The sequence below is a fragment of the Glandiceps talaboti genome, chromosome 19 (genome assembly GCF_964340395.1).
Source record: "Glandiceps talaboti chromosome 19, keGlaTala1.1, whole genome shotgun sequence".
Taxonomy (NCBI): Eukaryota; Metazoa; Hemichordata; class Enteropneusta; family Spengelidae; genus Glandiceps; species Glandiceps talaboti.
Genome location: NC_135567.1, coordinates 1538109 through 1555069, shown reverse-complemented (window position 1 = coordinate 1555069; position 16961 = coordinate 1538109). Strand labels below are relative to the sequence as shown.

At 40.7% G+C, this 16961-nt stretch overlaps 1 protein-coding gene across 3 annotated transcripts in view; it reads right to left on the bottom strand.

Moving 5' to 3' along the window:
- Positions 1-3690: 3690 nt before the first annotated feature.
- LOC144450206 (sulfide:quinone oxidoreductase, mitochondrial-like) overlaps positions 3691-16961 on the bottom strand; it is a 35664-nt gene continuing 22393 nt past the window's right edge. For all 3 annotated transcript variants that reach the window (XM_078140793.1, XM_078140795.1, XM_078140794.1), the window contains exons 6-9: positions 14228-14411; positions 13567-13634; positions 11504-11685; positions 3691-3788 (exon numbers count right to left, since the gene is read on the bottom strand). In XM_078140793.1, the coding sequence (XP_077996919.1) occupies positions 3728-3788; positions 11504-11685; positions 13567-13634; positions 14228-14411 (495 nt within the window). In that variant the 3' untranslated portion in view covers positions 3691-3727. The remainder of the gene's footprint in view (positions 3789-11503; positions 11686-13566; positions 13635-14227; positions 14412-16961) is intronic.

The window sequence follows — 16961 nt, the reverse complement described above, 5'->3', positions numbered from 1 at the left end:
CATGGCATACACTACACACACCATCTAAATGGTATAAACTACATGCACCATCTAATGGCATACACTACATACACCATCTACATGCCATACACTACACACACCATCTACATGACATACACTACACACACCATCTACATGGTATACACTACATACACCATCTACAGGACATACACTACATACACCATCTACATGGCATACACTCTACACACCATCTACATGGTAAACACTACATACACCATCTACAGGACATACACTACACACACCATCTACATGATGTACACTACATACACCATCTACATTGCATACACTAAACACACCATCTACATGGTATACACTACATACACCATCTACAGGACATACACTACACACACCATCTACATGACATACACTACACCCACCATCTACATGGCATACACTACACACACCATCTACATGGCATACACTACATACACCATCTATATGACATACACTACACACACCATCTACATGGAATACACTACATACACCATCTACATGGCATACACTACACACACCATGTACATGGTAAACACTACACACCATCTACAGGGCATAAACTACATACACCATCTTCAGGACATACACTACACACACCATCTACATTGCAAACACTATACACACCATCTACATGACATACACTACATACACTATCTATATGACATACACTACATACACCATCTACATGGTATACACTACACACACCATCTACATTGCAAACACTACACACCATCTACATGACATACACTACATACACTATCTATATGACATACACTACATACACCATCTACATGGTATACACTACATACACCATCTACATGGCATACACTACACACACCATCTACATGGCATACACTACACACACCATCTATATGACATACACCATCTACATGGCATACACTACATACACCATCTACATGGTATACACTACACACCATCTACATGGTATACACTACACACACCATCTATATGACATACACCATCTACATGGCATACACTACATACACCATCTACATGGCATACACTACATACACCATCTACATGGTATACACTACACACACTATCTACATGACACACACTACATACACCATCTACATGGCATACACTACATACACCATCTAATGGCATACGCTACATACACCATCTACATGGTATACACTACATACACCATCTACATGGCATACACTACACACACCATCTACATGACACACACTACATACACCATCTACATGGTATACACTACATACACCATCTACATGGCATACACTACACACACCATCTACATGACACACACTACATACACCATCTACATGGCATACACTACATACACCATCTAATGGCATACACTACACACACCATCTACATGGCATACACTACATACACCATCTACATGGCATACACTACATACACCATCTACATGGAATACACTACACACACCATCTACATGACATACACTACACACACCATCTACATGGCATACACTACACACACCATCTAATGGCATACACTTCACATGCCATCTACATGGCATACACTACACACACCATCTACATGGCATACACTACACACACCATCTACATGGCATACACTACACACACCATCTACATGGCATACACTTCACATGCCATCTACATGGCATGCACTACACACACCATCTACATGGCATACACCATCTACATGGCACACATTTACCATGTAATAAAACTGAGAGTATACCAGTCTTGTGTATATCCAAAAATTGAACTAACTTTATTATTCAGCCAATTTTACTAATGTATCCTAACTGACACAGCTTTATAAAGATGGTGTCACTACTAGCTAAATGACACATGGCCAATTCAATGTTAATATTAAATATATCTCAGAAATAAACTGTTTGCTGGTACTTTTTTTCAGACATAGTCCACAGTACAAATTCTTGAAATAGATGTCAAAATGATATCAACATATGGCCATCAAATCCAATATGGCTACCAAATCCAATATGGCCACCAAATCCGATATGGCCACCAATTATCGGAAAATACAAGAAACAAGACTATCGTTTATTGAAATATCGTTTATTATTTCAAGAAGAGTAGAAGCAAGCTGACAAATAGCAAAGTTTGATTTTGAGAACTTTTCTTTGCAGTGAATTTCATTTCAGGGTTTATTATAAAAGTACCAATGATGTGCAAGTTCCAGTGTGGCATAATTAGGATATTTGTATGAATGCCTGCAGTATTCTCTGTGGTAGTACTTTGTATGAATGCCTGCAGTATTCTCTGTGGTAGTACTTTGTATGAATGCCTGCAGTATTCTCTGTGGTAGTACTTTGTATGAATGCCTGCAGTATTCTCTGTGGTAGTACTTTGTATGAATGCCTGCAATATTCCCTGTGGTAGTACTTTGTATGAATGGCTGCAGTATTCTCTGTGGTAGTACTTTGTATGAATGCCTGCAGTATTCTCTATGGTAGTACTTTGTATGAATGCCTGCAGTATTCTCTGTGGTAGTACTTTGTATGAATGGCTGCAGTATTCTCTGTGGTAGTACTTTGTATGAATGCCTGCAGTATTCTCTGTGGTAGTACTTGTATGAATGCCTGCAGTATTCTCTGTGGTAGTACTTTGTATGAATGCCTGCAGTATTTTCAGTACTTTCATAGAGAAAGTCCATGTACAGATAATCATTCCATGTACAGATAATCAGGTAATCAGTCTTCTATTTGTATTAAATGTTTTGTTTCATCTCCAACATATAATAATGTAATAATAACTAAATCACATGAAGTGTGAGTATCCTAGTCAGTAGTCATGGTATTTTTACCTAGTCACTATAGAGGTTACCACAAACACTCATTTCCCAATGTATTCTACATTGGCACTTACAAATTGGCAGCCATCTTGAAAAATAGTGGCCATATTGGATTTGGAAGTGGCTAACATTACGTTTATTAAGGGTCAAGTCAATTTCCATCGAATGGTTTTGTTTCATATCAACCCCCACTTTACTTTGAAGAAAATAAAACCTGCATCAAAATAAGTGCAAGTGAATGATAGAATGTAGAACACACTTACAATCAATATCATTACTCCATTGTTCAGTGTATATCATTACTCCATTGTTCAGTGTATATCATTACTCCATTGTTCAGTGTATATCATTACTCCATTGTTCAGTGTATATCATTACTCCATTGTTCAGTGTATATCATTACTCCATTGTTCAGTGTATATCATTACTCCATTGTTCAGTGTATATCATTACTCCATTGTTCAGTGTATATCATTACTCCATTGTTCAGTGTATATCATTACTCCATTGTTCAGTGGCTATGTCTAGCAATGATAAACTTTTAAAGCATACATCTTCATTCTATGGTTAAGGTAATTGTACTAAAACATCACAGATAAAAAATCACATCACTTGTACTATTCTATACAATTGACAAATGTATTTTAATTTTCAATTGTCAGGAAGACATTTGATTGATGAAGGCATTCTTAGTCTTTAAATGATATACAGAATTTGTCCGATGACAGGATCTGACACCATGAGTGACAGGATCTGACATCATGAGTGACAGGATCTGACATCATGAGTGACAGGATCTGACATCATGAGTGACAGGATCTGACATCATGAGTGACAGGATCTGACATCATGAGTGACAGGATCTGACATCATGAGTGACATGATCTGACATCGTGAGTGACATGTCATATGCTGCCTATTTTGACATCCCAAAATGCATCACTTTTCGCCAAATTCCTGGACCATTCCAAAGGCCTCTGTGAAGAAAATGGAATATTTTTTTGTAAATTAGTACTTTCAATGTTTTAAAGTTTTCAGTAAAAGTAATAGTCTTAGTTAACAAAAAACTGAGGGGGTGGCTGGGACCGTCAGGAAGCTTTGAGGATAGCAGGTTTAGAAAACTCTCCCAGACATTGTTTTTTACATATATTTACCTTTGATTGGTTTAATTCCATATTCAGAATAAACTCACTTTTTAGAATACTTTGATATTTATTTAAAAAAAACAAGTCATTGGGGGAACCTGTTCAAGCATGTCTGAGTTATGGCTTTGGGCATGAAAACTGCGCCAACAAAATGGCTGCTAGGCGGCCATATTGGATCATATCACGACAACAATGAATATGCACATGTATGTCATAGAATACTGTCCTAATACCAACTTTGAATGAGATCTGTTCAAGCATGTCTGAGTTATGGCTTTAGACAGGGAAAATTTGCAAACAAAATGGCTGCTAGGCGGCCATATTGGATTGTATCATGAAACAAATTGATGTGCATATGTATGCTATTGTATGTTGCCCCTGTACCAAGTTTGGAAAAAAATCGGTCCAGGCATCTCCAAGAAACCACTCTGGATGGATGGATGGACGCACACACGGACGGACGGAACCCAATCCATAAGTCCCCGTCCCGGACTTCATCCGGCGGGATTAAAAATTAAAAATCATCAATTTTTGATAACTTCGAAATATAGTTATAATGTAATGTGTATTAATAGTCTGATTTGTTATCTTTTAGTTACATACATCATAAACATTTTGTGTTTAAACACATTATTTCCCTTGTCATTTATAGCCTAGCACTGAATAAGTCAATAGAATTATAAATATTACATAGTAATAAACTAAACCTCCTGATACGATACGTCGTGACATTCTGTCCTCACCGGGAGGGGTTGGCCAATGTGTGATGGCGCCCCGTCTTTGCGTACCTTACAGACTACTGATAAGGTTGACTGTAAGATACGTTGTGACGTTCCGTCCTCACCGGGAGGGGTTGGCCTATGTGTGAGGGCGTCCCGTCATGGCGTACCTTAGACTACTGATAAGGTTGTTTGATGTGGCTACCCTTGGATCAATTTGTGCTAAAATGAATATAAAACTAGGGAATTTTTATCAAAGAAGATCACCATCTTTGGATGTAAGTGATCTATTTTCTTTCTGTATTTCCCTCCTTTTAGTTTTATAATGTCATCTCGTTCCTCATTATTTATACAGGAAATAAAAATATATTAAAATTTAAAACAACCAGTCCTATGTGTGCTCAGTGTAATATTGTTAACTGACCATAGCTGTTCATACAGCAAATGTCAACTATTTTATCCAACCCTGCCTAGTGTCAACTACTATGTCCAACCCTGCCCAGTGTCAACCACTTTGTCCAACCCTGCCCAGTGTCAACTACTTTGTCCAACCCTGCCCAGTGTCAACTACTTTGTCCAACCCTGCCCGTGTCAACTACTTTGTCCAACCCTGCCCAGTGTCAACCACTTTGTCCAACCCTGCCCAGTGTCAACTACTTTGACCAACCCTGCCCAGTGTCAACCACTTTGTCCAACCCTGCCCAGTGTCAACTACTCTGTCCAACCCTGCCTAGTGTCAACTACTCTGTCCAACCCTGCCCAGTGTCAACCACTTTGTCCAACCCTGCCCAGTGTCAACTACTTTGTCCAACCCTGCCCAGTGTCAACTACTTTGTCCAACCCTGCCCAGTGTCAACTACTTTGTCCAACCCTGCCCAGTGTCAACTACTTTGTCCAACCCTGCCCAGTGTCAACTACTTTGTCCAACCCTGCCCAGTGTCAACTACTTTGTCCAACCCTGCCCAGTGTCAACCACTTTGTCCAACCCTGCCCAGTGTCAACTACTTTGTCCAACCCTGCCCAGTGTCAACTACTTTGTCCAACCGTGCCCAGTGTCAACCACTTTGTCCAACCCTGCCTAGTGTCAACCACTTTGTCCAACCCTGCCTAGTGTCAACTACTTTATCCAACCCTGCCTAGTGTCAACCACTTTGTCCAACCCTGCCCAGTGTCAACTACTTTGTCCAACCCTGCCTAGTGTCAACTACTCTGTCCAACCCTGCCCAGTGTCAACCACTTTGTCCAACCCTGCCCAGTGTCAACTACTTTGTCCAACCCTGCCCAGTGTCAACTACTTTGTCCAACCCTGCCCAATCAATCAATCAATCAAACAATTTATATAGCGCCTGAATCCATTACTCAGAATGTTCAAAGGCACTTTACAGGACACTAAAAATAGTTCTTATCAAAATGCTCTCATAAAAAGATGAGTCTTAATGTCTTTCCTGAACTTGTCCAGGGTTGGTGATTGACGCAGAGCAACCGGAAGACTGTTCCATAATTGCGGGGCAGCTCGTGAAAAAGCATGTTCACCATAGGATTTAAGTTTGCAGGGTGGGATGTGTAATAGACCTTTGTTGTTAGAGCGAAGTACACGTGGAGCATGCTTATAACTGATCAGATCCGATATGTAACTAGGTGCAGCATTGTTGAGAGCTTTGTAGGTCATCAAGAGTATTTTGTAATGTATTCTGTAGTAGACTGGTAGCCAATGTAGATCCTTGAGAACTGGGGAGATATGATCTGATTTCTTGCGGCGTGAAACAATTCTGGCCACTGTGTTTTGAGCGTGTTGTAGATGAGTAATGTCTTTAGATGCTAAACCATATAAGAGTCCATTACAGTAATCCAGTTTGCATGAGACAAGAGCATGGACTAGATTTTCACATGCTTCACTTGTCAGATAGTGACGAATGCGACCAATTTTTCGAAGATTGTAATAGATCGAATTGCATGTTATGGTAATGTGCTTCCTAAGAGTGTGTTTATCATCGAAGGTTACACCAATATTGCGTGCATAGTTAACCAAGTCAACAGAACATGATCCAATGTTTATACTGTCAATGGGACGGGGTATGCGCATAAACTGAGACCTAATGAGTAGTACCTCAGTTTTACCATCATTTAGTTGAAGTTTGTTTTGTGTCATCCATGATTTTATGTCCAGTACTGCAGTCTCCATCTTGGCAACAGTGGTGGATGTGTCAGCCAAAGCAAAGCCTTCATATAGTTGATTGTCATCAGCATATTGTATAAAATTCAATGACGTCTTAATAGGGTGGCAAGTGGAGAAATGTAGATGCAAAATAGCAGTGGGCCTAGCACAGAGCCCTGGGGTACGCCATATTGTAGATGTTGTGCTTTGGAGGTGTTGCCTGATATCAATACTGATTGATGTCGGTTCTGTAGGTATGATTTAAACCATTGCAGTGGGATGCCGGTAATGCCGAGGTTTGATAATCTTGAAATGAGTATGTTGTGGTCTATTGTATCGAAAGCAGCTGACAAATCTAGAAGAACAAGTAGTACACATTGTCCTTTGTCAAGTGCTATACAGATGTCGTTGTTTACTTGGATGAGTGCTGTCTCTGTGCTGTGGTGTTTCCTGTAGGCAGATTGTAGTGGCTCTAGTAATGAATTAGCTGTAAGGTATGCGGTTAGTTGGGCTGCAACGATTTTCTCCATTATTTTAGAAAGGAATGGTAGATTGGAGACAGGTCTGTAGTTCTTGAATACATTGGTATCAAGTGAGGATTTCTTGAGAATTGGTTTAATGACGGCTGACTTGAGTGATTCTGGAACATTACCATGAGTAAGAGATGAGTTAATGATGAAAGACAGAATGGTCCACAAGTGTTCTTGGCACTGTTTCAGAAGCGATGTGGGGATAGGATCGAGGGAACAGGTTTTTGACGGCGTGCTGTTAATAATTTTGCTGATATCATCTGCATTCACTGGGTTGAAGACAGACAGAGAAGACGAAGTATGGGTTTCCAGAGAGTCAAATGCAGGTGTTGGTTGTGAATTGTCAAAGTTAAGGCGGATATTTCTTATTTTGTCAATAAAATATTGACTGAATTTCTCAGTGATATCGTTGACTGAAGTGTGATCTGGTAGGTCATCTTTTTGAGAGTTACTGGACAGAGTGGAAAAATATCTGAAACAGAGTCTTCTGGTTGTTTTGAGTTTACAAGTATCAGTTTGTTGTAGTATGTCTGCTTTGCTTTCTGTAGGAGTTGATGTACATCTTTGCCTTTCTCAAGGAAAATTTGTTTGTGAACTTCTAGTTTTGTGTTGCGCCATCGACGCTCAGCTGATCTTCGTCTCTTTTTTGCTTCATCAATCTCAGGTGTATACCATTTAGTATTAGGCCTTACTGTAATTGTACATTGCTTTAAGGGTGCATGTTTATCCAGAATCTCCGAGAGATGAGTATTATACGCTAATACGGCAAAGTCTAAGTCGGATGGTGGTTGTCTGAAATCTGTTACGGATCCAGTGTCCTTCATGAAATCATCAGTTGAGATTGAGGATATTTTGCGGTAAACTATCTTGCGGCGTAATAGTGGTGGTTTCTCCAGCATAATCTTAGCATGAACAGGATTATGATCTGATATTATTTGAGAGTCAACAGAAATTGATGAAATGCAGTTTGATTGGTTAGAGATGATGAGGTCTAAAATGTGGCCTTTCACATGAGTTGGTTCCGCTACCCATTGTAGAAGACTGAAGGTATCGAATAAATACTTCAATTTCTTGGTGGTAGGGTCTTGCAAATCATCCATGTGAATGTTAAAATCTCCAACAAGGTAGAGGTGCTTTGTCGTGACCACGAGCCTTTCTAACAATGAACTAAATTCTAGCAAAAACTGTGTCAACTACTTTGTCCAACCCTGCCCAGTGTCAACTACTTTGTCCAACCCTGCCCAGTGTCAACTACTTTGTCCAACCCTGCCCAGTGTCAACTACTTTGTCCAACCCTGCCCAGTGTCAACTACTTTGTCCAACCCTGCCCAGTGTCAACTACTTTGTCCAACCCTGCCTAGTGTCAACTACTCTGTCCAACCCTGCCCAGTGTCAACCACTTTGTCCAACCCTGCCCAGTGTCAACTACTTTGTCCAACCCTGCCCAGTGTCAACTACTTTGTCCAACCCTGCCCAGTGTCAACTACTTTGTCCAACCGTGCCCAGTTTCAACTACTTTATCCAACCCTGCCCAGTGTCAACTACTTTGTCCAACCCTGCCTAGTGTCAACTACTCTGCTCAACCCTGCCCAGTGTCAACCACTTTGTCCAACCCTGCCCAGTGTCAACTACTTTGTCCAACCCTGCCCAGTGTCAACTACTTTGTCCAACCCTGCCCAGTGTCAACTACTTTGTCCAACCCTGCCCAGTGTCAACTACTTTGTCCAACCCTGCCCAGTGTCAACTACTTTGTCCAACCGTGCCCAGTGTCAACTACTTTGTCCAACCCTGCCCAGTGTCAACTACTTTGTCCAACCCTGCCCAGCGTCAACTACTTTATCCAACCCTGCCCAGTGTCAACTACTTTGTCCAACCCTGCCTAGTGTCAACTACTCTGTCCAACCCTGCCCAGTGTCAACCACTTTGTCCAACCCTGCCAAGTGTCAACTACTTTGTCCAACCCAGCCCAGTGTCAACTACTTTGTCCAACCCTGCCCAGTGTCAACTACTTTGTCCAACCCTGCCCAGTGTCAACCACTTTGTCCAACCCTGCCCAGTGTCAACTACTTTGTCCAACCCAGCCCAGTGTCAACTACTTTGTCCAACCGTGCCCAGTGTCAACTACTTTGTCCAACCCTGCCCAGTGTCAACTACTTTGTCCAACCCTGCCCAGCGTCAACTACTTTATCCAACCCTGCCCAGTGTCAACTACTTTGTCCAACCCTGCCTAGTGTCAACTACTTTGTCCAACCCTGCCCAGTGTCAACCACTTTGTCCAACCCTGCCCAGTGTCAACTACTTTGTCCAACCCAGCCCAGTGTCAACTACTTTGTCCAACCCTGCCCAGTGTCAACTACTTTGTCCAACCCTGCCCAGTGTCAACCACTTTGTCCAACCCTGCCCAGTGTCAACTACTTTGTCCAACCCAGCCCAGTGTCAACTACTTTGTCCAACCCTGCCCAGTGTCAACTACTTTGTCCAACCCTGCCCAGTGTCAACTACTTTGTCCAACCCTGCCCAGTGTCAACTACTTTGTCCAACCCTGCCCAGTGTCAACTACTTTGTCCAACCCTGCCCAGTGTCAACTACTTTGTCCAACCCTGCCCAGTGTCAACCACTTTGTCCAACCCTGCCCAGTGTCACCTACTTTGTCCAACCCAGCCCAGTGTCAACTACTTTGTCCAACCCTGCCCAGTGTCAACTACTTTGTCCAACCCTGCCCAGTGTCAACTACTATGTCCAACCCTGCCTAGTGTCAACTACTTCGTCTAACCCTGCCCAGTGTCAACTACTTTGTCCAACCCTGCCCAGTGTCAACTACTATGTCCAACCCTGCCTAGTGTCAACTACTTCGTCTAACCCTGCCCAGTGTCAACTACTATGTCCAACCCTGCCTAGTGTCAACTACTTTGTCCAACCCTGCCTAGTGTCAACTACTTTGTCCAACCCTGCCTAGTGTCAACTACTTTGTCCAACCCTGCCCAGTGTCACCTACTTTGTACAACCCAGCCCAGTGTCAACTACTTCGTCTAACCCTGCCCAGTGTCAACTACTTTGTCCAACCCTGCCTAGTGTCAACTACTTTGTCCAACCCTGCCCAGTGTCAACTACTTTGTCCAACCCTGCCTAGTGTCAACTACTTTGTCCAACCCTGCCCAGTGTCAACCACTTTGTCCAACCCTGCCTAGTGTCAACTACTTTATCCAACCCTGCCTAGTGTCAACTACTTTGTCCAACCCTGCCTAGTGTCAACCACTTTGTCCAACCCTGCCTAGTGTCAACTACTTTGTCCAACCCTGCCCAGTGTCAACTACTATGTCCAACCCTGCCTAGTGTCAACTACTTCGTCTAACCCTGCCCAGTGTCAACTACTATGTCCAACCCTGCCTAGTGTCAACTACTTTGTCCAACCCTGCCTAGTGTCAACTACTTTGTCCAACCCTGCCTAGTGTCAACTACTTTGTCCAACCCTGCCCAGTGTCACCTACTTTGTACAACCCAGCCCAGTGTCAACTACTTCGTCTAACCCTGCCCAGTGTCAACTACTTTGTCCAACCCTGCCTAGTGTCAACTACTTTGTCCAACCCTGCCCAGTGTCAACTACTTTGTCCAACCCTGCCTAGTGTCAACTACTTTGTCCAACCCTGCCCAGTGTCAACCACTTTGTCCAACCCTGCCTAGTGTCAACTACTTTATCCAACCCTGCCTAGTGTCAACTACTTTGTCCAACCCTGCCCAGTGTCAACCACTTTGTCCAACCCTGCCTAGTGTCAACTACTTTATCCAACCCTGCCCAGTGTCAACTACTTTGTCCAACCCTGCCTAGTGTCAACTACTTTGTCTAACCCTGCCCAGTGTCAACCACTTTGTCCAACCCTGCCTAGTGTCAACTACTTTGTCCAACCCTGCCTAGTGTCAACTACTTTGTCCAACCCTGCCCAGTGTCAACTACTTTGTCCAACCCTGCCTAGTGTCAACTACTTTATCCAACCCTGCCTTGTGTCAACTACTTTGTCCAACCCTGCCCAGCAAGTCCCTACCGATATCTTTTAAAATATTGCCTATTTATGACAAGCATTTATTTTGTAAAAACTGATGATATCATTATTTACATATAGACAAATAATAGTGGTGAGTACGTACTTGACGAGTGCTTGCCAATAAAGTGTCGGCATCACATCTTGTTTAAGGTGATACATCAAGCGACTTTCTTTACCCTGGTCTATTAGTGGGAAGGTTTCTAATGGATCACCATTAAAGTCAAACTCAGCAAGAATTAGTTTACCATAGCCAGTAATTAGTGGACATGAAGTATAACCATCATACTGTAATATAAACATAGCCAGTAATTAGTGGACATGAAGTGTAACCACCATACTGTAATATAAACAGCAATTTGTAATTTTTAGAGACATTATACCAATCACTGTAAGTCTGGACATATGCCAAGGGCTCATCACATGTACAGCCTGGCAGATTGATTTCGGTATGTTCATATATATCTCAAGCTCCTTGCATTTACATTTGTTGAGTACTTTGAGAACCTTCCAGAATGAATGGCATACATACTATGATCCAACAACAACAAGTCATTGAGAATGACATAGTCCCCGCTATGTTTGGGTTTTAAGGAATTATCACTACTCTGATCACGCAACAACACTTGTGAACCTAAATCAAACAGACTTAGATATGTTGTGTCTGCTTGTTGGACATGGAACATGCCTACAACAATAAAGGATGGGTTGGGTATGGGGGATCGTATCACGAAGAAAATGGATATGCACATGTATGTCATAGAACACTGTCCTAATACCAACTTTGAATGAGATCTGTTCAAGCATGTCTGAGTTATGGCTTTGGACATGGAAAATTCGCAAACAAAATGGCTGCCAGGCAGGTATATTGGATCGTATCACGACGAAAATGGATATGCACATGTATGTCATAGAACACTGTCCTAATACCAACATTGAATGAGATCTGTTCAAGCATGTCTGAGTTATGGCTTTGGACATGGAAAATTCGCAAACAAAATGGCTGCCAGGCAGGTATATTGGATCGTATCACGACAACAAATGGATATGCACATGTATGTCATAGAACACTGTCCTAATACCAACATTGAATGAGATCTGTTCAAGCATGTCTGAGTTATGGCTTTGGACATGGAAAATTCGCAAACAAAATGGCTGCTAGGCGGCCATATTGGATCGTATCACGACAACAAATGGATATGCACATGTATGTCATAGAACACTGTCCTAATACCAACTTTGAATGAGATATGTTCAAGCATGTCTGAGTTATGGCTTTGGACATAGAAAAATCGCAAACAAAATGGCTGCCAGGCGGCCATATTGGATCGTATCACGACAACAATGAATATGCACATGTATGTCATAGAACACTGTCCTAATACCAACTTTGAATGAGATCTGTTCAAGCATGTCTGAGTTATGGCTTTGGACATAGAAAAATCGCAAACAAAATGGCTGCCAGGCGGCCATATTGGATCGTATCACAACAACAATGAATATGCACATGTATGTCATAAAACACTGTCCTAATACCAACTTTGAATGAGATCTGTTCAAGCATGTCTGAGTTATGGCTTTGGACATGGAAAATTCGCAAACAAAATGGCTGCCAGGCGGCCATATTGGATCGTATCACGATGAAAATGGATATGCACATGTATGTCTTAGAACACTGTCCTAATACCAACTTTGAATGAGATCTCTTCAAGCATGTCTGAGTTATAGCTTTGGACATGGAAAATTCACAAACAAAATGGCTGCTAGGTGGCCATATTGGATCGTATCATGAAACAAATTGACGTGCATATGTATGCCATTGTATGTTGCCCCTGTACCAAGTTTGAAAAAAATCGGTCAAGGCATCTCCAAGAAACGGCTGCGGACGGACGGACGCACAGACGCAAGGACGCACGGAACCCAATCCATAAGTCCCCGTCCCGGACTTCGTCCAACGGGGACTAACAAAAATGGAAGGGGGGGGGGGGGGGTGCTATAGGTATGACCCATACTTAGAATAATTGACTGCCAAATAATACAATACACATGTAGTTAATGTGATGTCTAAACCAATCACATCTCTCTATACCAATTTACTGTGATGTCTAAACCAATCACATTAATTACTGTAATGTCTCAACCAATCACATCTCTCATACCATTACATACCTGTGGTTTTGGAGACTTGCCTTTCATAACAGCTTTCAATGATTGGTCAAGAACACCACATTGTCCAGCTACAGCAGATAAAAACACAGATTGCAAAATTGAATATACGAACCTATCGGGGTATGTATATCTAAATATATCATATCTATATACTAACCTATGTATATCTAAATATATCATAACTATCTACTAATCTATGTATATCTAAATATATCATAACTATATACTAATCTATGTATATCTAAATATATCATAACTATATACTAATCTATGTATATCTAAATATATCATAACTATATACTAATCTATGTATATCTAAATATATCATAACTATATACTAATCTATGTATATCTAAATATATCATAACTATATACTAATCTATGTATATCTAAATATATCATAACTATATACTAATCTATGTATATCTAAATATATCATATCTATATACTTACCCATGTATATCTAAATATATCATAACTATATACTAATCTATGTATATCTAAATATATCACAACTATAGACTTACCCATGTATATCTAAATATATCATAACTATATACTAACCTATGTATATCTAAATATATCATAACTATATACTCTATATATAAATATATCATAACTATATACTCTATATCTAAATATATCATAACTATATACTTACCTACAGCAGCTGCTGTTCTAGAAGTTGGAATATTTGTACAATCTCCAATCCCAAATACATTGGGATATTGTTTATGTTGACAGGTTTCCTTGACAACATCCATAAATCCAGTAGAGTCTGATAAAGTGCTGGACTGTAGCACTCTGGGTGGTTCCATTGGTGGACACACATGTAACATCTCATACTACATACAACAACAAAATATTTAACATTTATTTAGTTTTTTAAACTACATTTTAGACAGTAGATTTTATCCAAATCTGTGATTTTAAATGAATTATCCTATGTGTAGTTTATAGTATAGTGTTAAGTGAACTAACTGTAATGAACTAGGCACTGTTATCATCAAATAACCCAAAATATATTCACTGAAAAATTGTAAAGTACTTATAAAAAGACATTGTATTCGTTAATTAATGATTAATATTATCCATAGGTCTAGTGAAAAGTTTAAATATTGAGCTAAAACTTGGTTTTGAATCTGTCAAATATTATTTGTTAAAACTTGACATAGTAATAATCAGACAACCATAATATATTCACTGCCAATAATTAGACATTGTAAAGTATCACATATCAGCAATATAGAAATAGGTTGAAATATTGATCACCATTGAGGGCGCTATTATCGCACATCAGCAGTACAGAAACAGGTTGTTTACTAGACTGTCGACAGTCGCTCGCGCCTTTTTTGCCCAAAGTTTTATCTAAACTCCGATCCTGCGCAACACTAGTCTAATCGCAAATTGAGGGCCGAAGGCCCGAGGTCGAGGGCCGAAGGCCCGAGCGACTGTTGTCCCTTGCCGCATCTCCCTTGCTATTACTTATTCATGATGTGACGTCATTTAATGGGGCGGTACTCTATCGTATAATTTGCATACAGTTCAATGTAAGGTTACTCAACGTGCAACACACGTAAACTGCAGCGCAAATTTGACCTCGTAAATGCATTTTGATGGTCATAATCAAGTACTTTTTCCTTTCCTATCTTTCTTTGTTAAAGCTTGAAACCGCGCGTTTTTATAACATTCGTAAATGACGTCGTTGACAACCTCGACGCCCGATACATTGTCATGCTCACTAGTCTATTGCCTTGTTTAGCATGCAGCTAGCTGTTACAGTGGTACTGGAGCGAGAGAGTGCTACGGAAGTCGACTTATTGTACCAACTCCGACCGACACTCCAGTCAAGCAATAGATGTTTTGGACACCTTTTTTACCTTCCCTCGACTGCAGCTAGCATATTATATAGTAATAATATTCATGTATAAAATGTTTGATAGTGAGGCGCAGATAATGTGCAAATGGTAGACGTTCTACCTGAAACAGAAAAGTGCCTCCATATTTACCACGGCACGGAGATCGTGCTCCGATCCGACACGTCTTCAACTAGTGCCTCCACAGAGTACTGAGTCTATATATACCTAACGCTTTTGTACCCCATTATTTCAGATTCCGATTGAGGAGTCAATTTACGTAATCTTTATCACGATGCTATATGATATGACAGTTTGTTGTGTCTTTTCCTTGATGTTTTCTTTTTATGTGATTTTTGTTGTTGATGTGGGGGGGGGGGGTGAACCTTTGGGTCGGCCGCTCGGTTGTTACCACTTCCCTATTGTTTAGCAAAATTACCACAAATAAAAGGGCCTTCGCCGTTTATATACGGGATTATATTAGAGCTATCATTGTATCAATGAGGATACTACTGGGACAATTGCAGACTAGATGTTGTTAGCTGTATCGCGAGAACGATCGGAGCATGGAAGTATAACCCACAGGCCTGCGACTTCATAGCCCGGGCTTCATAGGCTATGGACTTGTCACTTCCTGTCAGTACACTAACGAAAACATCTTTCCCAGAGACATAGGTATCTATAATTCTTCTCTGAAAGTCTTTCAAGTGCGAGTATCAAAGTTTTTCCAATGCGTCTCGATGTGTTGACTCGCTTGATGACTACGCCATGTTCATTTTGATTGACAAGCTTTGTGAACTATGACCTAAATGTCAATAGTCTACAAACTGAATGTTCCTATTGTTATCGCATGAGGGCGCGGCAAGGGACAACAGTCGCTTGGGCCTTCGCAATACGGCCCTCGATATCAGTTTGCGATTATACTATTAGTAGTGTTGCGCCGGACCGGAGTTTAGATAAAACGTAGGGAAAAAGGCGCGAGCGACTGTCGACAGTCTAGTTGTTTACTTACACTAACAGGTTATGACAGTACTGTTACAGTGGTGTTTACTTACACTAACTAACATGTTATAACAGTACTGTTACAGTGGTGTTTACTTACACTAACTAACAGGTTATGAAAGTACTGTTACAGTGCTGTTTACTTACACTAACTAACAGGTTATGACAGTACTGTTACAGTGGTGTTTACTTACACTAACTAAAAGGTTATAACAGTACTGTTAGTGGTGTTTACTTACACTAACTAACATGTTATAACAGTACTGTTACAGTGGTGTTTACTTACACTAACTAACATGTTATAACAGTACTGTTACAGTGGTGTTTACTTACACTAACTAACAGGTTATGAAAGTACTGTTACAGTGGTGTTTACTTACACTAACTAACAGGTTATGACAGTACTGTTACAGTGGTGTTTACATACACTAACTAACAGGTTATGACAGTACTGTTACAGTGGTGTTTACATACACTAACTAACAGGTTATGACAGTACTGTTACAGTGGTGTTTACTTACACTAACTAACAGGTTA